At 51.7% G+C, this 20227-nt stretch overlaps 5 protein-coding genes across 5 annotated transcripts; 3 read left to right on the plus strand and 2 right to left on the minus strand.

Moving 5' to 3' along the window:
* Positions 1-1429: 1429 nt before the first annotated feature.
* On the plus strand, positions 1430-4050 carry TRIVIDRAFT_140205 (uncharacterized protein; the record flags this gene model as incomplete). The annotated part of the gene is made up of 2 exons (XM_014105566.1): positions 1430-2517; positions 2583-4050. The coding sequence occupies 2 exons, from the start codon at positions 1430-1432 to the stop codon at positions 4048-4050; spliced, it is 2556 nt and encodes an 851-aa protein (XP_013961041.1).
* Positions 4051-4895: 845 nt separating this feature from the next.
* Positions 4896-5574, plus strand: TRIVIDRAFT_141200 (uncharacterized protein; the record flags this gene model as incomplete). Its single annotated transcript, XM_014105567.1, has 2 exons — positions 4896-5010; positions 5096-5574. The coding sequence occupies 2 exons, from the start codon at positions 4896-4898 to the stop codon at positions 5572-5574; spliced, it is 594 nt and encodes a 197-aa protein (XP_013961042.1).
* A 2877-nt stretch (positions 5575-8451) lies between these two features.
* TRIVIDRAFT_85567 (uncharacterized protein) lies at positions 8452-9333 on the plus strand (the record flags this gene model as incomplete). The annotated part of the gene is made up of 3 exons (XM_014105568.1): positions 8452-8639; positions 8753-8898; positions 8962-9333. The coding sequence occupies 3 exons, from the start codon at positions 8586-8588 to the stop codon at positions 9251-9253; spliced, it is 492 nt and encodes a 163-aa protein (XP_013961043.1).
* A 2326-nt stretch (positions 9334-11659) lies between these two features.
* Positions 11660-11998, minus strand: TRIVIDRAFT_33586 (uncharacterized protein; the record flags this gene model as incomplete). Its single annotated transcript, XM_014105569.1, has 1 exon — positions 11660-11998. One exon carries the CDS (start codon positions 11996-11998, stop codon positions 11660-11662), a length of 339 nt encoding a protein of 112 aa, XP_013961044.1.
* A 3701-nt stretch (positions 11999-15699) lies between these two features.
* On the minus strand, positions 15700-16404 carry TRIVIDRAFT_215002 (uncharacterized protein; the record flags this gene model as incomplete). Its single annotated transcript, XM_014105570.1, has 1 exon — positions 15700-16404. One exon carries the CDS (start codon positions 16204-16206, stop codon positions 15733-15735), a length of 474 nt encoding a protein of 157 aa, XP_013961045.1.
* Between the last annotated feature and the right edge of the window lie 3823 nt (positions 16405-20227).

Genomic DNA, 20227 nt, shown 5'->3' on the forward strand with positions numbered 1-20227 from the left:
TACTCCGTATGATAATGCACGGCATACTAACAGAGTCAAGGTAGGTACTCCGTACAGCGCAGAGCAGCACGAGCAAAGATCCACCATTTGCAACAAGGCTAGGCGCTTCTCAGTAAAAGCTGTGGGCTCTGCATGGAGTTGCTTCTTGTCAGGGGCAGCTGCCGAAAAGCCTCAATGTAGTAGGTAGTCTTGGTAGTGTTTATATGTCGGGATTTATAGATATCATGTACGTACTGATTGAGTTTTTTTTTTGTGATTGCCGCAGCACAGGTTGATCAACATCCATGGAACTTGAACTCAACTCATATTACAAGTACAAGGTACAGGGTACTTCCATCAAAGTTCAAACCCAGGTCACGTGGCCCCAGCTTCTTGTGCCTGACAGCTCCAAGCCCAGCCCCCCTTTTTTGGGCAAAAGCTCAAAGCTTCTAGCTTTCATGTCGAGCTCCAGACGGCATTCACTTCTGTTAGCACGGCGATGCTGCAGAGCTCGCAGTTCTGCCAATTTCGTAGCGAGTTTCTCCTCTTCTCGTCCGTGTCTCTAACAGAGGTCAATGACCTGTTCTGTGCCGCCACTTCCCGTTTGCATCGTGTAGCACTGGCTGACCGTTGCATCAGGCGCCAAACCCGCTATCAAGCATTAACCACCTACCCCTGCAATTCTATGGGGCAGCAGCAAAACACCACCAGTTGGCTGGGTGAATATCAGTTGCCAGCATCAGCATTTTTCCACGTCTGAGCCCAAGGCCATTCATTCACTCACGCGTCACTTTCATCTCATCTTGGTTCTTTGCTCGCAATTCTATCGCATTTCCTCCTATCTTTTAATACCCATTTACCGCACTATTCTCTTGCCTAATCACCTCCTCTTTACCTTCACCTTCTTTTCATCTCTTCTACACGACTGTCACTACCTGGATCCATTCACCTTCATCACCTCCTACATTATACGGCTATCTGCATCGCCATTGGAATCACCATTCTCCCTTACTGCGGAGCCGAAATCTCGTCAATGTCTGATAACAAGCAGCCTCCCAAGACGGATTAGGACTCCTCTGAGGATATCATCATCATGAATTCCCGCCGTGTTGTTCGCAAGCCTATAAAGGTGAAGCCTGAGCCAATGCCAAACTCATACGCCAACAGCGTGACTGATAACGGCACCCATGGCGACGACTCCCTGGATTCAATCCGGTTTCATCAATCTTTTATGGCTGGTCGTGAAAATAGATCCAATGCTCGTGAGTCTCCCGCGCATCATGAGAAGGCTTTTCATCATTCTGCGAGATGCTGACATTTGCATTTCCCAGCTGCGCCTAGTGAGCGTACTGTAGAGTCGGAGCCTGCCACAGACCCCATATTCAGAGAAGTCAGGGCCAAAACCGTAGTGGCGACGGCGAGCTTGCCGGCTGCAGGAAGCCCCAGAAATATGGAGGAGAGTTTCTTCCATACCTCGTTTCAGGATATCGGCAAGAAACTCAAAGCTTGCAATGATACTTTGGGTGAGCTCCAGCAGCTTGGCGTGTCCCATGACGTGCAGCTACCCGAGCTTGTCCTTGTTGGCGATCAGTCGGCAGGCAAGTCCAGTCTAATGTCCGGCCTTGCCAACCTGGATCTGCCCCGGAGTGAAGGCGCATGCACTCGATGCCCTCTGCACATCCGCGTTTCTCGCAACGCCGAATGGTCGTGTCGTGTTTGGCTCCGTAAAGAGTACTCGTACGGATCAATCCCCAACCGCCCCATACACGAATCCGATGTCACGAACAATGACCCCTTCTTTCCCTGGCGAAAGCGGCCCAGCACTGCTGTTTTGGAGTTTAAAACTATGCACGACAAGAACGAGATTGAAGAAGTCTTACGCTGGGCCCAGATTGCAATCTTAAATGATGACAAGCCTCCCATTCTCTTCGTCCCTGGACGAGGTTCCATTGCCATGAACACACCCATCGACAAGGCGGCAGAAGAGACTTTGGCAAAATTCTCGCCCAATGTTGTTTCCCTAGAGATAAAGGGCCCCGATTTGCCTGATTTATCCTTTTACGATATGCCTGGCATTTTTCAGAATCCAGCGGATGCCAACGATGAGTACTTGGTCAACGTGGTTCGAAATCTCTCAAGCGCTTACATTCAACACCCCTCTGCCATCATTATTTGCGCCATGCCAATGAATAGTGATGCTGAAAACTCGGCAACCTTTGGTCTCACTCGCAGATTGCAAGCAAAGGACAGAACTATCGGAGTGCTGACCAAGGCAGATCTCTTGCCTGACGGCGGGAATCACTCCCAGTGGCTCGAAATCATGAAGGGGCAAGCTCATTCAACCGGCTTGGGGTATTTTATAACCTCTCGCCCACAGGGCAAAGATTTGGAAGAATTAAAAAAATGGGAGGAAAGAATGTTCGAAGACGAGTCTGTCGACAAATGGCCCGACGCCTTTCATGCGTTTGTTGACCGCTGCGGTGTGGAAAGACTCAAGGCCTTCCTCTCAGAGCGGTTGGGCGAGGAATTTGCGAAAAGGTAAGAATCAATTTTCTCAAGGACCCCAAATCAGGTATCTTGACTGCTAACGCCAACATCTCTAGCTTGCCCAACATCAAACACAAAGTCAAATACCATCTCGATAAAGTCACCAGACAGCTGGCCAACCTTCCCGAGCTCCCCCATAACGTGGAGCTAGAGATCCAGACATGCCTCAATAGTTTTGCCGATAGTGCCCGGCTCAAGATTGACGAGTTTGCAGCTCGTATCAATAGTCTGCCCACCAATTTCCGAGACTGCCTCTTGGAGATTAAACCCAAGTTTACGCTCAAGGACCGAACAGATATCCAAGTGGTTGAGCTCATTGACGATGATGAGTCCGATGCGGCGTCTGTTGGTACTGCCACGACCAGTTTTGTTACTCCCTCAAAACGACGACATACGGCACCACAAACAACGCCGTCGAACAAACGGACGAGAACGGATCTTGCTGTCAATGGGACACCGAACATGGTCAAGCCCGAGGAAGCCGGCATTGCTAATGGCAACAGCTTTGGCCCTTCTCAGCCTGTGCCACCACAACCGAGACAAGGTCTTCCAGAACCATTTACCCAATTTAGCGACGTCGGCCGAGGATTTCGCACACTCCGAGCAGTGAAGGAAGAGATTCAAGCGAAGATGAAGGCAGGCATGCCAAGCATCATTCCACCGGATGTCTACAACGATTTGGCCATGGAGGCTATCAGACCGTGGAATGGACCCACCACGGTATATCTGAAAGAAGTAATTCGTCAGCTCCAAGCCGAACTCGATTCGGCACTGAACAAGTCTCTCGAGAACCTGAAGAAGCGGTTCATATATACAGAAGCTAAGCGGCACCTCAAGAGCTGCTTAGATGAGCACTGGAGAAAGACACAATTAGAACTTGATGAGCTCTATAACGATGAGGCGGAAAGAGTCATGACGTACAACACTGAAGCGTTTGATCAGTGTCTCAAAAGCGAGCGAGCCGTGCTGACTCGATTCCGCCACCATATGAGAATGATGGGAGCTGGCTACGCACAAAAGTCTCTTGTGCCGTGGGAGGTCTTGACGGAGGAAAAACAAGTCCAAGAGATCAAGCGGCGGGAGTCGGAGCAAACCAAACTGAAGCCGGATGAATTCGAGCGGGAGGTTGAGGTTGTTTCGTACGTTAGGGGATACTATAAACTCGCCGCCCTACGATATTCCGATGCTGTAACGCAGCGTATTGTCTGCCGCATGATCCCCGCAATTCGACGACAGCTTCGCAACTATCTCGATGACAAACTTGGCGTGCGTGGCTCAGACTCGACGGGTGTCTATGAGAAGCTCATGGATGAAGACGCGGCGACGGCTGCCAAGCGTGAAATGCTCAAGATGGAACAGGGCAAGTTTATTCAGGCGCTGCAGAGCATAGAGGACCTCGAGTCGGGAAAACTGTCGGACACGGCCAGCGTTATTGAGTACAGCGGCGTGCAGTCGGAACCGGTTTTACGGCGGCGCGAGTCGGATGCGACAATGGAGAATGATGTTCACTATGATGAGGCGTAGGTTGAGTGTTATGCCTTGGTGGGACAACTTGTGTCTTGCATCTTTCTGTTGGTTTACTGTTGCTTATTTTCCTTTGTTTCCTTTGTTCTTTCTCAGGGTTTGGCCGCGCTTCTGGAAAGGGAGGCTGGACGGATTTACTGTGATGCCATGATATTCGATGTGCTTAATGCGAAGAGGAATCAGACCACACATGCATGCTATGCGAAGCAGAGCGTATCTCTCTTTGCGCATGTGCTTAGACAGACGTCAGGATGGTTACCGATACTAGAGAAGACATGTGTTGGGGATGTGACAGTGAGATACAACCATAGGCATGAGATTAGGTAGTTCTGAATCTATGCACCGATTCTATGTGTATTGGTACGAGCTGAATGGCTTCTTGTCTTATTCCCTGCTATATATCTCCAACCATCAGCCACGTTGATCGAGTCGTTCATCTCACAAGTCAACTGAGTAATGCAGTTCATTATAGCTTCTCCACAGCTACAAATTAAACACGACTCGCCATCCATACGAGTATAAACTGCCCCCAATTTTCACGCCGCCTATCAACAGCTGCGATTCCCGCGATCCACCAGCAAATCCAGATAAAACCCGGACACTGGCAAGAATGTCCGTCGCCCAAAAAAAAAAAGCCTCCCCAGAGCAGAGCTGAGAGAGAATTAGTCGGCCCGATGTTAGTGCAGCGTTGATTTGATCGGAGCCATTTTAAGTTTAAAACTTAAGTCGAGATCTCTGCCATTTTCTCCCTTGTTTTTGACATATTATTTATAGCTTTTTAATTCTCACTCATCTTCTTTTTCTTCGTTTGAACATTTCATTTTAATCAACACAAAATCGTCAACATGGCTCCAAAGGTTTGGCAACGCAACTTTGCTTCGGGACTTGGTCTTGAAAAGGCCTTGGACGCAACTCGAAGCTCTGCACCCCCAACTCCTATTCAGAGCCCCCCAGGCGGAAGTTCTGCACAAGAAGTGAGTCTCACTACAGCTATACAAATAGAGATATCTGGCTCTTGATACTAAACCTCGTGAATAGCTTCAAGCTTTAGTCGACGCTGATGTCGGCGCCGACGGCTTCGTCCTCTCCTCTTTCACAGCCGACGATGCCGTCGAGCTCGGCAATCTCCTCTACGCCCGCCTCCTCCCCTTTGCCCGGGAAGGTCGTGCCACACTCATCTCCATCAGCACAGGCGCCGGCTCTCAGACGCTGTACCAAGTCGCCACGGGCAGCGGCGTGACGCCCGACAACGAGAGCTGGGTGAAGCGCAAGACCGCGGCGGTGCTGCGGTTCGGCAAGAGCTCGTGGTATCTGGGGCAAAAGTACGCGGGCAACGAGGCGGCGTTTGCGGCAAAGTTTTCGCTGGGGCCGAGCGAGGCTGGCGGGTATGCGATTCACGGAGGTGGCGTGCCGATTCGGGTTGCCAACGTGGAGGGGATTGTGGGAGTGGTTGTTGTGAGTGGGCTGAAGCAGCATGAGGACCATGGTGTGATTGCCGAGGTGATTCGGGAGAACTGGGTGTAGAGGGTGTTGGGATGCTTCATGTTTGAAACTGCATTTGATGAAAATGTCATGATATATTGGAAACCAAGCCTTGTAAATGAAATCACTATCTCTCTGATATTACCCTCAAGACAACTGAAAACTATAAGTGTTTCAAGACAAACAGAAATATCCATAACAATCCAAGCAAAACCGCATTAGTCCCGTAAGATTTAGATATACCATAGATACCCATTGCACACCGTTATATAGAATCACCCCGCCCATATCATTCATTACATCCAATCCCCCCTGAACATTACCGCAACCACCCTCTCGTAGCACTTCTTTATAGTCGTTTCCTAATCATAGGCACCCGTCCCCTTCGAAGCACAGGGCTGCCGGTGCCTGTTCCAAGTGGCGGCGCAACTCCAGTTGCCGATGTTCCATTTGTCCACATACCGGGACTCACCGTCACAACAACAGTGTTGAATGCCGTCGCTGTTGATGTGAAGATACCGGTTGTCAAGCAGGGAGACGGCTTGGAGTCGCATGGCTCGTCGCTGTCCTTCTTTCTGCAAATGACTTCTCCAGTGAATATGTTGATGATGGTGATTTCGATATTGACATCTCCACCAGAGGAAACGGTTTGCGTGACGGTGGTGAAATGGTCAATGCTGGGCGAGATTGTTCCAATCTGTGGCGGAGCTGTGATGGCTGGCTGAGGAGACGAAGAGGTTGCATTGGTGGGATTTGGTGGGTTTGGCACAAAAGTTATCGTCTCAACGTCTGGCTTTACCGAGTTGACCACAGAGGTCGCCGTCTGGGTACTCAGGCTTGATGAGCTCTTGGGTGAAACTGCCAATGCAGTCGAGCTTGACTTCGGGGGGTTATCGACAAAGGTTACACTCTTAGTGGTTGAGTTTGAGGTGCTTGGTGTTGAAGAACTAGCTGAGATGGTTACCGTTGCAGTGCTGGGGCTTGTAGGGGTTTCCACAAACGTCACGGTTTCGGCGGTCGAATTTGACTGATTGCTTGCCGAGGCCGTCGTTGTAGAGCTTGAATCTGAAGGGCTGTTTGTGAGGGTAACTGTTGCAGTACTTGGGCTTGCTGGATTCTCCACAAAGGTCACCGTCTCTGTGGTTGAGTTCGCTAGACTGCCCCCCAAGGTCGTCGCTGTAGTGCTTGAGGCTGCCGGATTCTCCACAACGGTCACCATCTCAACGGTTGAGTTTGCAGTGGTTGGTTTTGAAGGGCTGCTTGCAAGCGTTACTGTTACGGTACTTGGGCTGACGGGGTTTTCCACAAATGTTACTGTCTCGACAGTCGAGTTCGACGGTTTGTCTGCGGAAGGGACTGCCGTTGTGCTCGGGCCTGCTGGATCTTCCACAGATGTCACTGTCTCGACGCTTGGGTTTGATGGCTTCTGAATGACGGTGACAGTCTTGACACTTGGCTTTGACTCTGCAGAGCGAGTTGCCTGGATAGCAGCGGCGGTGGCCGTGTTTGCGCCGATTCCCTGGCCGTTGTTTGAGTGTGATGGTTCAGCTGATGGTTGAGAATTAGACGTCTGTTGAGTAGCGGTAACGGTCACAACCGAATTGGGCGATGCCTGGACAGATTTTGGTCCATCTGGCTTGAGTGTCACCGTCACAGTCTTGGGCGACTTGGGTTGGTCACCTCCCGCCTGCACAGTCATCGTGACCGTCTTGATAGGATCATTCTGAGATGAGGGTTCTAAGCTGGGATTGGAATCGACTACCGTTTCTATCTTGGCTGGAGACTCGGGATGAACTGTGACCACATGGGTGACGGTAGTGGGCGAAGTAGCAGCAAGAGAATGAGTGACAAAGACTGTTGTTGCTGGCAGAACAATTGTGTGGTCGATTGTCACGGTTTCTTGGGGATTTGTGACCGTAACAGTGACAGTCGTATTTTGCGGACCGAGGCTAGTCGGAATGCAAGGGCAGCATCGGAGCGTCTCATTGTCCTGTGATCTTGGCCTGATATCGAAACGAGCCTCTGTTAGTGGAGCAAGAGCTACCAAGGCCCAAGGCAATATGCTGAGCATGATTGTAAATATCCGAAAGTAATTGTCAAGGTAATAAGTGAAAGATCAAAAAAGGTGTGAAGAGAGAGAGAAAGAGATGATTGATGTGAGATGGTGAAGATGGCGATGAGGATGATGAGGATGATGACAACTGATTGGAGAGGCGACCGCCATGATTTCTTATATCTTTCTGGAAAGGGCATTTAGATTTAGTCAAACGAGGAGATGAATTCATGCTAGCACAATTCAAGAAAGTAATAGATGCGGCAAGAATGGGATGTCGATATAAAGGAGGCTGTTTAGTCCCTTCATGGACTCTAGTGATTGCATCAGCTAGAGCTGCAAGCTGAAGATGCGCTGCGTCCCTTGACATTAAGGATGGTCAATTGGACAAGACCATTGAATAGCGCATCATAGAATGAGGGCAAATATTTTTTTGTATTGATTTCAAGGGATTAATGTTACAAGGGAACACTCAATTTGGTTCTCTCGAGGGAGACCCTGCTATGAATCCTGATATTAGTCCAGCTATAGCGGTAGTGAGGGTGGGGCTGCGAATTGGCGGGTGCATTCCATGATATGACGATGCTTCGACGGTTATTGAATTGAGCAGCAAATGACAAGGGCAATTGCTCATAACCAAGCATCTGAGTAGATACAGAACATGTAGTAGTTGAGATGAATGCTGTAATAGTGCCTAGTACGGAGCGTAGTACTGGTATTGAGAGGAGCTGCCGAAATGGGCCTTGCCTGGCGAGTTGCGTGATGCTGCGCGGACCGAAATTTACCCGACCGCGAGCTCGTGAGCCCCCAAAGGCGAGAGCTTCAACCTTGACTAACGGACGACAAGCATCGCAGACAGGGGGTTTGGAGCAACAAAAACCACGCACGTTGCTCGAGACTTTTGCTGCGTGCTTTGGAAACATGATATGAATACGGCGGCGACTTTCCTGCATCCGATAAACGCGTCAATCAACCCGCGCCGCCCGCGCGACCCGACATCATGGGTCTCTGCCAATCATGCCTAGGACGGCGCCAGAAGGACGTCTACGATGAGGTGCGCCCTACACTACACTACGCTACTCTGCTTGTTCGCCTTGTTCGCGGCTGTGATACTGTGCGATGTGCGACTATGTGATTGTTGTGAGGCTGACGGCGTTTCCCCCGCAGAGCGAAGAGAATCGGCTCCTGTACGATGATCCAAACGGGATGCAGTACGGCAGCTTTGGCGACGCCGCGCTCAATGGAGAAGGCGACACTGCAGAGGTCCAGCGAGAGAACGAGGCGCTTCAGCGAGTAGTCGCAAAGACATCCAAGTTGGTCCTCTCCATATTACCTGATTGGCTTCTTTCGAACTGAGACACTGACTTTGGCTGCAGCAACATGGTCGACATCTTCGAAATCGCTCCGCAAGACTCTACCGGCCGAACTTCAACGACGACGCTATTCGCTTACGCTGGCCAAGGTGCTCGTGTGGCACGCTATCACCATCTCGTATCGAAACTCAGCACGCATGAGGACAGCCCTCCTGCCGGCATCAAAGTTGACTGGCTTGCCGACGAGGATGCGAGCGAACTACACGGCGATCGCCCTGCCAGCCTAAGAACACTCGACGATGACGATGCGGCGCTTGTCGGGACCTTTGCAGATGCGGCCGCGGCCATGAAGTGAATTGTGATTCCTCGGTGTTTCTTTGCCAATAAGACATGACGGGTGAAAAATGGTGCAGCGGGGTGTCAGGTGGACAAATGATAGATTCAACTCACAAACTCTTTCCTTTTTCCTCTTTCCTTTTTCTCTCTTTTTCTCGTTTTCTCATTTTCTCGTTAGTATCTTTTTTTTCGATACCCCGGGCTCTGTCAAAAAGGCCAGAAGCCTTCCAGAGCAACGGCATCTCAAGCGGGTTGCCTCTTGAACCGAGATTTACAAATTTCCCGGAACCACACTCCTTTTTTTTTCTTTAGAAAAAAAGAGCGCATGACCAGGGGTGGCAAGCGCTTGTACCAACAGGAGGTCTTCACAGAAGAGAACCAAAATGAACCAAAAAAAAAAGAATATCTTACGCTCCGTTCAACAACAAGCGGCCGCTAAATCGAATTGGCGTTTGACACCAAGGCCCGAATGGGGTCAATGTGATTGGAAGCACGGCGTACGGCCCTGCAAACGCCAAAAGATTGTGAATTAAGATGATTAGAGAAAGCCTCTTGCTCCCCTACGGCAGCATTGGGCTATTATTGTTGTCGAGTAAAATGCCAGCCCGCGAATATGCTTCACCGCAAGGTGCCCATTGAGCGTCAGACACGTGCACGGCCGGACAGTGGAGTCGTCTAGTGCCAGAGCATCAAGGACTGGCTGTCTAGCTAGCCGTCGGATTCCGTCTTTTAGCTTGGTTCTTCGTCGGCCTCGGCTCGCACCGCCGTTTTAGTTCCCACGCGTTCCGTTTTGAGGGGTGGGCAGGGTCGGGGGCACATCCAAGTCATCGGGATTGTGCCTGTCGAGGGATCCAAATCATCGGTAGATGGCTGTGAAGCGCAGTCCAGCTTTGTGGGCTGTCCAGGGCGAGACGATGAGGCCAGCCACCCCCGGCTCGTGAACCCCAGCAGCCGAATGAGGGTGACGGAGAGGCTAGAGAAGCCATGGCATCATACCTGTAAGCGACAGGAGGGGGGTGACAACGGAGAGCAGCTCGTCAATGGCTACGGCTTCCATTCGTTACGGTCAGCCGCTACAGACGGCAGTGGCTTTTGGCCCTGGACGGCATCCCGGACTGCTTGACTGCCCACTGGCGCGGGGGATCGAGGGAAAACGATGACATCTCTGCGGGTACCATGGCCCATACTGCTTCAAGGAAATCCGGGAGACCGGTCCTTCTTGGGCATTCCGCGGCGGAAATCGAATCGCAACGCATTCAACCATGGATGTGGTCCTCTTTTGCGTTATACTGTATCCATGTGATTGATCCTAACCCACCCCCGACTCTTCACGTCAGCTCCCTGGTACCAGTAAGCGTGCGTCATGGCTTTAGCCTGTTCACAAACGCGATAAGCGAGAGACACTTTCGTCAAAGTACGATACGTCGCCTGTCGACTGGCGCGAAGATTCTACGCATACGAGTACCCGTACAGTCCTGTACAGCTACTTGTACAGATCCAGCCCCTGTTGCCACACCCTCTCCGACCACAAGCATGATGGAGATTCAACGGAATACTCGTACTAATTGTTGGCTCTGGACGTGACGTCTGCTCCTGGACGCTATTCCAGTACTAGCCACCTCCATCACATCACGCAGTCGATGGACATTGGACACATTCTACCCTCACCCCGCCAAGGAGTTTTCGTCACAAGGAACTGCCCCCAGTCGTTTGCAGTAGCAGCAATTGGCCCACCCACAAAACTCATCCAGCCCACCACCAAATGAAATCTGTGTGGTGCTAAATCCAGGCCCCCGGAAGCCGCGCCTTTGAAGTCGACGAAAAGTACGAAGTATGGAGCGTGTCATTTCGGAATCCCAGTACCTAGGTATCTAATTAAAACAAAAGGAGTGCGAGACGACCCATTCGCTACCGGAGCCCAAGGGCAACAAGAAAAAAAAAAACAACCCAACCAAACGTCCTTGAGATCCATCAAACCGATAATACAGTGAAGTCGACCAAAATCAAGCCTTTTAACCGACTCATAAAAAAAACGCTTTTTTTTGTCTTGTGCCCAGGACCATGCTGAAAATGCAAAGATGAAAGACAACCCGAAATAACAGCGAACGACTTCCGTGGCTTAGCAGCCTGCAATAAAAAAATTTCTTCCAACAAGACCAGGACCCTTTTCTCTTTTTTTCTATTCGCTCCGAGTTGACCCAATGCTGTGCTGTGCCGTGCCTAGTCTCTGATATCCGCTGGCTAACCTTTGACTTTGTGGCCGTGTCTTCTATAAGCTGACTTTCCCCCCCTTACCATCGTCACTAAAGCAGAAGAAAATGTTAGCCACAGAGATGCCTCTTGTGCCACGGTGTTTTTCTCGTGCCCGATTTTTTTTCTGCATCTTGCATAGTGTGTCTCGACAGGGTAAGGGAGAGGGATATTCTCATACCTGAGTAAGCGTTTGCAGCCTTTGCAAATGATCTTTATCCATCGCTGCGATTTGGGCACTGACTCCAGCCATTTCTTCCTGTGTCCTTTCGATGGTGGCCGTCCGATTGCCCTCAACCTTCCAACGCTCCACATCTTGAATCATCTTGGCGAGGCGCCGCCTTTTCTTCTCCGTATCGTGACATAGCTTACAGACGTCGGGGTCAGGTTTTGTTTCATAGATGAGCTTTAGCCCGCACGTCTCTCCCATTCGATATTCCTTATTGCACTGCTGGCGGAAGTGGCCCCAACGCCAGTAACCACAACTCCAGCGAGTCTGTTCGAAATAACACATGGTCAATTCGTTCGGTGGATAGCGTCGATCGAGAGGAGACCAGGTTTGGGAGGAGAATAAGGTGGTGGTGGGGGAGAGGGGGGAGAACTGCATTGCGAATCAAGAACATCAGCAAGTGGACATTGGCAAACAATGGGTAGCCCTCAAGACCAATCCCTCCTCAGGCATAACGAAGGCATTCCCGCTCTCCGCTCCATGGCAGGAGGAAGACGATGATGTGAAGTGAAGAATTGCTCAAAGCTGCCACCTACAATGGACAAGACAACCCGGAGGAAGCAATTTCCAGACTAGCGCCGGAATCGTTCGATGCAGGGCACCCCGTTTAGTCCTGTCGGACCTCGCTTGTATATTCGGCTGGCGAGGATTGTTTCAACGTCGAAATTGAGTGTTTTTGGCTCGTCGCCTGTTTTCGAGTCTGGCTGGTAAGTCTGACGACTTCGATTCAGCATTGGGGACGGCCAAGCTAACTTATACTTGCCTGAAGTCAGAACAACTGCTGTCCATTCGGCCCTCGTCCTATCCTTTTACCATCCAGCGCTTTACAACCCAATCCTCGGTGGGACTCACAGCGACCAACAAGCACCTTCCTTTACACGGGCCAACAAACTTCGTCATTATCGTCCTGCTTCCTGCGGGATAAAAAAAAAGATGCTTTGATACGTGGATTGGGTATCCGTACTTTTGCCCTATACCAACATGCCAGTTGCCCTACTCCCACACACCCCTTTATTTTCACCCACTGGCACACCCCTGCTGCCGTGTGATGGCGTATCCTGTAGCACGTTCCTGGCTTCCCAAGTAGGGGGGGTGGGAGTGGAATTGTGCGTGTGGGGGGTCGATGTGGAGGTAGTCTCGATGCAGAACACCACCATGACTGCTACATACCTTGTCTTGCTTTTACCAATGCCACCGCTGTCAACGCGCTACAGGTACACAAATCTCGACTAACTTATTCAGCTATGATGAGAGAGCTTCCCTTCAACTGGCCCAATTCCTTGCTGCATCGGCTTTAGGTCGACATATGCTATTTGGGTTCCCCATATCCCCTTTACCTTTCCCTCCACTTGGCCGCTTTGGGGAGGGTGGTTCCTCCAGTGGTGTGCTCGTGAGCCTGCAGATTGCTTTGCCACGTTGGTCCAGCCTCATAGGCTGCCCGTAGAGAAGCCCATACCAGAGTCCCCGCGTTTCTTTTCATATGCTACACACACAAGTGTACCGGCACATTTGTCCTGTACAATGCTCCGTACAAAGCTCTAAATTCGGCTTTCCAGCTTGCGGAGGGCTTTTCGACACCAAGGGAAAGGGGAAAAAGAAGAGGGGCAAAAAAAAAAAAAAGGTACAGTTTCATCAAGTCTGTGAACGACGCATCTCGAAGAACCAAGGAGGGGTGCGTTGACAATGCTTTTGCCACATTCGGGCCTGTAAGTTTTGGTGCCTCCTGTCTGTCTCATTCTTGCTGAGCCTGACTCTTCTCAATTGGACAAAAAAATAGCAATTCATATCATCCCCCATCTTCTAGTCTCCTTTGTTAACATCATCACTGCAGGCCAACGGTTGATAACACCAAATGGAGCACCGATGTCTGCTCACGCATGCTACTGCCAGGAAAGATGTGTCCCTGCCACAGGAGGCCCTGGCTTTCGGGCCCTACTCTCTTCCACCACAAGTAGTGGGCGTCTCGATCTGCGGCCACTGTGGGTCTCTCTTATGGTTCGTCCCGAGGATGGACAAGTGTCATGGAACAGGGGGATGGATCCTGACCGCTTAGTATGTGGTTCTAGCTGTCGATTTCGGTGAATGCCAGGGTCGTGGTTCGTCCCGCATGGCTGTAGTGGCCATAGTGGCCATAGTGGCCATAGTAGCAGAACCTTGGATGGCACCAGCACCGAGCTTGTCGCCAGAGCTTGACGGATAGCTCCTTGACTTATCTGTGAGTACTCGTACGTGAGTGACTACAATGGCAGCAGTTTCAGCTTCCCACAGCCGGAACATCATCCAGCGGGTATGCTATCTCTTGATATAGGTAGCTCATATGCCTGTCAAAAAAGGGGGGCGAGGTCATATCCATCTCTATCCCTTTTATAAGAAAAGCAATGGAGCCACAATTGGCCACTGCAAGCTGAAAAGGGCTTTAGAGATATATTTTAATCGACGCCACACGGAATTCACTTGTGGGCGGTACCTCTGGTCCTGCCTCCGTACCGTCACACCCATTCTCCGGGGTCTACAGGCTCCCAAGTTACGGCCACGCTGCTCGCATTTGGAAGCGCCATCTCAATATAAGACTCTGAGAAGAATAATTTGGAGGTGCGGCCGAGAACAGCAATGCCAACAGGCTCCGGCGGTCACACAGCATTCGTGAATGCGGCTCTTTGGGAGATCCCCACATGCCACCGCGTCGATGACTCTCTTTCTTTCGGTCGCTCTACCGCTCAAACGGGGTTGGACAAGATGCATTAGTCGTGGACTTGGAGAGTTGAACCGCGGCTGCCAGTGTCAGGGCGCCATGGCTACTTGGAAGCACATCTCCACCGCGAGAATGGAGCATCTCAAGGGTAGTAACCTATTTTAAGGGACACATCCGGAACTACTACTTCACCTGCTGCGTTTAGTTTTCTTCTACCTTTCATCACGTCCTATTAGAACCGTACACGACGATGTTTTCTCATATGGGCATGCATGGTACCTATGCATACCTCGCGACTCACATGAATATCCCGGATGCCCGAGAAGGGGTGATGATTGGCCCTCTGGAGCCAACCCTGGGCCCTCAGATATCTAGATGGAGATGTTTCTGTACTCCTACATCTCTTGACGTATGGCCGTCAGCACAAAGGCTTGATAGCGGGGGCAAAGCTAGGAGAGCTGTGTTAATCTGGCCAACGTGGCAGCACTCGTCTGGACGCAATCAGCCTTTTCCCGGGGTGGCCATTTACAAACTGCATGGCAAACTGCATCAGCATTCAATTCAGGGTTGATGCTTAGGGGGGGGGGGGGGGGGCCTAGGAAGGGGAGGGGGGTTCGTTCAACTGAGTGGTCCCCTTGAGCTGACCCCATCTATATTAATGATGTATACAGACAGCCCACACGGTATCACGAACGAATCCAAGCCCCTGTCGCGGCTCTATTCTCCGGGGATCGCTAATGTGGCGTTATAGGAGGCTAGAGGAAGGGGGATGGGTTCGACACTGCCTCCTGAAGGGGGACTGGTGGGTTTGGGCGGGCGGCACAGCGTTCGGAACAAAACCAAGAAAACCCAAGACAAGTTGGTTGGGAAGCACTGCGTCAAGGTTGTGTGAATCGGACAAAGGACTTTGTCGCTCGCTGAATCGGAAAGCGTATCATTGCTTCCCCGGCAAGACACCACGCCGATCAACAGGCCATCCACCAGACCACATTGAGCCCGGGACCGAACCACAAAACGGAACCGAGCCATACATTCATCTAGCACATTGGAAAGCATGCTATACTTTGCGAACAGCGAGACGGCACAGCTGGCCCAACTTGCCACGCGCCCCCTCGACGCGGCTGAAGCTGGTGCGACGCCAGACGCTTTGAACCAGGATTGTGGCGTTGGCGGACGCAGGGTCAGCGCCTTCTGGGACGGAACGACGTGACTATACGCCCAGCATGGCATGTGCAGATTAGAGGAGAAGAACGAAGCTCGGACTGAATCGCCGATCATCCACATCGCTGCAGGAGTGCCTGTGACAAGATGGACTAGCGCAAACAACTCACATGGAGCAGCAACAGGCTGGGTCCTGTTTTTTTGTGCGTGTGTGTGTGATATGGGTCTCAGGAACACGAGTGGCTGAAAGCACGGGCGACATTAGCGGGTTGGAGATTCCGTCACCGGTCTCAAGCACTGCAAACAAATCGATGGAGAGAAATGCGTCTAAGTGACGGTGAGAGCCATGAGACCGTGGAGCACAGGCCGGAGAAGCCGCAACAATGATGAGCTGGCCTTCTGCTTTGGGAACAGCCTGCATCTCCCATGGCCCTTTTTCAAGCTTGATGTCGTGGTTGCTAGAGGCTTTGACGTGGACGGATAAAGATAGAGGAGAGGAGAGGAGAGGACCACGTCCCCCGTTGCATTGGGTACAGGTTGGGCTCGGCGAGTTGAGATACGTTTCAAGCGGTTCAACCTGCACCGGGGGATTCCGTGAATCGAGAAAGCCGCCAAAGAGGCCAAAGGGGGCCGGAAACATGCGCGCCAGGCGCCGTAAGTGTGTTGCCAAAATGACAACCAATCTTGCATTGCGGCATCGCTCAGGCTATGGCCGGCCGCTTATGGTGGCCAAGTTTGGTGTTGAGGTAGGTTATGGGGTGCCGGTCCTAGCCTCAGGGACAAGGGTCATGTACAGAGACTTGTCCATGCCACATACAGATACACACAGTACTTTCGTACATGCTCGCACGCACACACAGACTTGACACGCACACCGGCGTAATGAGGCGCCAAGCCAGCGAGTGGAACCACACCCTGGACGGCCGACCGAGTGTTGGTGCCCCCTCGCCACGGGCCGTTGATCTGGATCATGCCGGCCCGTTCCGTCTAGAACGTGCTGAGAGAGGCGACGACGAAGAGAAGAGGAGGGAAGGGAGAAGGGGAGGGAGTCAAGAACCGAGTTCTGAATTTGGGACAGTCAAGATTCACTTCACCGGGTGGCCTGGTGACGAGTTGTGGTCCCGTCCGGGCGAAACTGAGCAAGGTCTCATGGCTGGCCGGGTCTAGGACGAGGCTTGGTCGTGCTAAGTGGGCGACATGGCATGGGCCCGTAATCTGGCGCCGAGGAACCCAAAGAGGAAAAAAAAAAAAAAAAAAAAAAAAAAAACTAAGGAAAGGGAAAAGGAAAACTTGAGAGTCGGATGGGTCTCCTTGACGCCAGCCGTAACCGCCCGTCGAGACAAGAGAAGAGAAGCGTTGGAAGCAGGCCGTGTAAGAGGCCAAAACGGTGACTTACACCGTGAGCTGATGTTGGCAAACTCACACTTGCATCACACCTTGAATTCCCACAACGCTTGGCCCATTTGTGGGTCCCCAGAGCAAGAATCCCAGGCCTGCGACTCGTCGAAAATGATGTACATTTGGACGAACCAAGTTGCTGGGGAACTGCGAATCACGGCTCGCACAAATGCTGCGCAGGAGACGTGACTGGCCGACTAGGGGCGACAGGCGGCTGTTAGCAGATCGAAGCCGGCGGTCCAATGAGACGAGCGGATCTCGTTTTTTCGGTCAGACACGGCAGCTCTGGTTTTCGGGCGGCCGACTTTTGGAAGTGAGGAACCACACGAGCAAGGCCAACCCAGAATCTGTGGTCTGGTTCGTCTGCCATCTTATTCTGGCTACTGGGGTGGGCTAATGCTGTTTAGGCCGGACCTGCGACTGGGACGGACGCCTAGTCCTGTGGTGTGAAGGTATGAAGGCGTGAAGGATGATTTCCGTGTTTAAGTCGCGTCGGTGCCTGCATTGGACTGGCGAAAGCGGGCGCATCTTACCAAACTTGCTGACGGTGCCAATTTTGCGTCTAAGCGGGCTGGAAGGACGGTTGAAGATACATTGCCGGACAGACGAAGCGATTTTCAAAGACGGATAAGCGTCTTGCCGGAGATCCAAGTCCTAACTACACTGCTAGTGACGCCGTCGATGAAGATGGGCGTTGCTTGCAGCAGCAGGAGACGAGATGACTGGTGTTGGCCGAGGCGGGTGTGCAACAACTAACACAGGGCGTTCGCGCTAAGGCTGGCCAGATAATTAAGCCCAGCGGATCTCAGGCTCCGCCGTGCCGGCCGGAGGCTCAAAGCAATACGCGCTCCATGCTGCTGCTAGTGGTTGCGAAGGAAAGGATCCCCTGTGTGACATCAACCGGCGGCTGTAGAGTGCGGACTCGGCAGGTGGAGCCGGGCACTCTGAAGAGGACCGAGGAGGGATTGTTCTCTGATGAATTGCCTTTTCTCTGATGAATTTGTCATGAGTTACTAAAACAGCAAGGAACACGATGGATCACGAGATACGGCTGGAGTCCCGGCCTCGTAGTGCTTTGATGGAGATGGCCAGCTCATCACTGTTTCATGCAAGCGGCAAGGCGGCGAGGAACTGTCTGGGGTCAAAGACGGCCAACTGCGTCTTCTCATGACTGAAAAGGGAATAAGAGCAGGAGGTGATGTTGCGCAGGATCATCATTTTCGGAATCGCTGGGCTTGGCCTGGAAAATACGAAGGTGTACGAAGTACAACTTGCTCCATCGGTCATCGGCCATCCTTGTGCGGACTTTGTGAGCTGGCAGACAACGATGAGAGACGGCATGTCCTACCGCCCCCAGCTAGCCTTGCCAGCGAAGCAACGGTCATACATACATTTACTTGTCTGTATGTTGGGGGCCACCCCGGCTAGGACAGCTCCTTCGTGGTAGCCTGGCCTAGAAAGCAGGCCGTATCTGGAGACAAGGATAGCCGAGGCGAAAGGGCAAAGAGAAGTCTAGAAGCCTGATGAGCACGGATTGGGAACCCGGAGAATTGAAGCCCAATGGGAGCGACTAGGGTCAGATGGGCGAGGGGGACTACGTCTGGCTTGAAGTATTTTTTTTTTTTCTTGTTCTTTTTTTGGACAGAAAATCGGGATATCGACGCACACACGTCGGTATGAGGATCGTTTTGCCCGCTAGCTAGAAATGTGGCTGAAGCTAACTAAATTTTGGGTCTGCCTTTCCGCTCTCCGAGGTGGTTAACTTGCGATATAGGACGAAGACGAACGCAGTTGTTTGGCGCAGGCGGCGACGAGGCAAGGACAATGCATACAGATGGCGGCACGTGTGCGTGGCATGGCATTGCAGGGCGCATAAGTGCAATGTGAGTGATTTGGCTGGTGGTGTGTGATGGCGCTAGGCAGAAGGAAATGGAGGCACGTTTCCACTTGAATGACATGGACCGGGGCTATTCGGGGGCGCGGATTGTGGGTTTGCGATGAGCGTTGGAGATGGTTGCATACGAGTACAAGGTTGAGGTACGGAGATGAGGGCGTGAGCGAGTGTCATTTGGAAGAACTTGTGGTGGTTTTTTGGGTTGGTTCCTCGCCACGTCATGATGAGTTGGAGGAGACGGGAGAAGATGGGTTAGGGGGTTGAAGGGAAACCGGGGCGGCGCGGCGGAGGCGGGAGACGGAGTTGGAGATGGAAGGGTTGACACGGGAAGATTGTTGCAAAGGTGAGATTTGTCGTTGTGTCTCTATTCTTTTTCCTTCCTTTTTCTTCCCTTCCTCTTTGCTGGAACTAACGATGAGGGGCGGTTGTGAGACCGCGGCTGATGAAGCTGGGGAGACTCTGAAGACGATGCTTTTGCGTTCTCGCTGAGAGCAGAACAAGAACGGATTTGATAATTACAAGTATGTACTCTCACAACGACGATCACCTGGCAAGCATGATGTCTCTTTACAGATGCCTATTGGAACTAATTGCAGCTGCGTGGATACGTGGAGAGCGTCAAACGGTTAGTGCTCAACGTTGGCGGCGCCAAATGTGACGGCGGCGGTTTGCAGGGATGTTGTTGCTCCGCACCTTGTTCGTCACAGCCTCGCTGACGGTTTGTACAGTACAAAGCCCTGGCGGTGTGATTGATTGATTGCTCGATGCTACCGTTGTTCGTACATTACATTATGCTCTCTTTACTGTACGGAGCACGCTCCATGTTGTTCGATTCGCTGGCTGATGTGGTCGTGATTTTGTCGTGTCAGCCTCGGCCTCGTGTTTGTTCGATTCCGCCTATAAGCGACAGATGGACTTGTTTCCTCTTCCCCACCATTGTTCTAAGCGAGTAATAGCCCTGTGGGTTATTTATCCAGTATTTTATTACTACGTGTACAGGTATTATAGATAGACGTCTCACGATCTGTTGAGTTTCTAATGGAGGGATTTTTAGCAAGTTGAAACCGGACTTTGCTGGCCTCGGCGAGACGGAGGCCGTGTAAGTGGCCGGGCCGTGTCGAGCTGTGGTACGATGGACGGCCGCTTTTAGGGATGCAGTGCGATGGATTACAAGGATGATCCCTATCGAGTATCCTTTCTTCTTCGGCTTTATTACAGTACTCGTACATTTCTCTTTTTCTTTGTATTTTGCCAGGCTCACGATACCTAAAGGCTGTATCATGGACGATACCTGTCCATACCAGGTACCTATTCGTTGCGGTCCCTTTTGAACCTCGATGCAGCAGAGCCGGTGGTATGACCTGAGTAC

This window comes from Trichoderma virens (assembly GCF_000170995.1).
Source record: "Trichoderma virens Gv29-8 chromosome Unknown TRIVIscaffold_1, whole genome shotgun sequence".
Classification (NCBI taxonomy): Eukaryota; Fungi; Ascomycota; class Sordariomycetes; order Hypocreales; family Hypocreaceae; genus Trichoderma; species Trichoderma virens.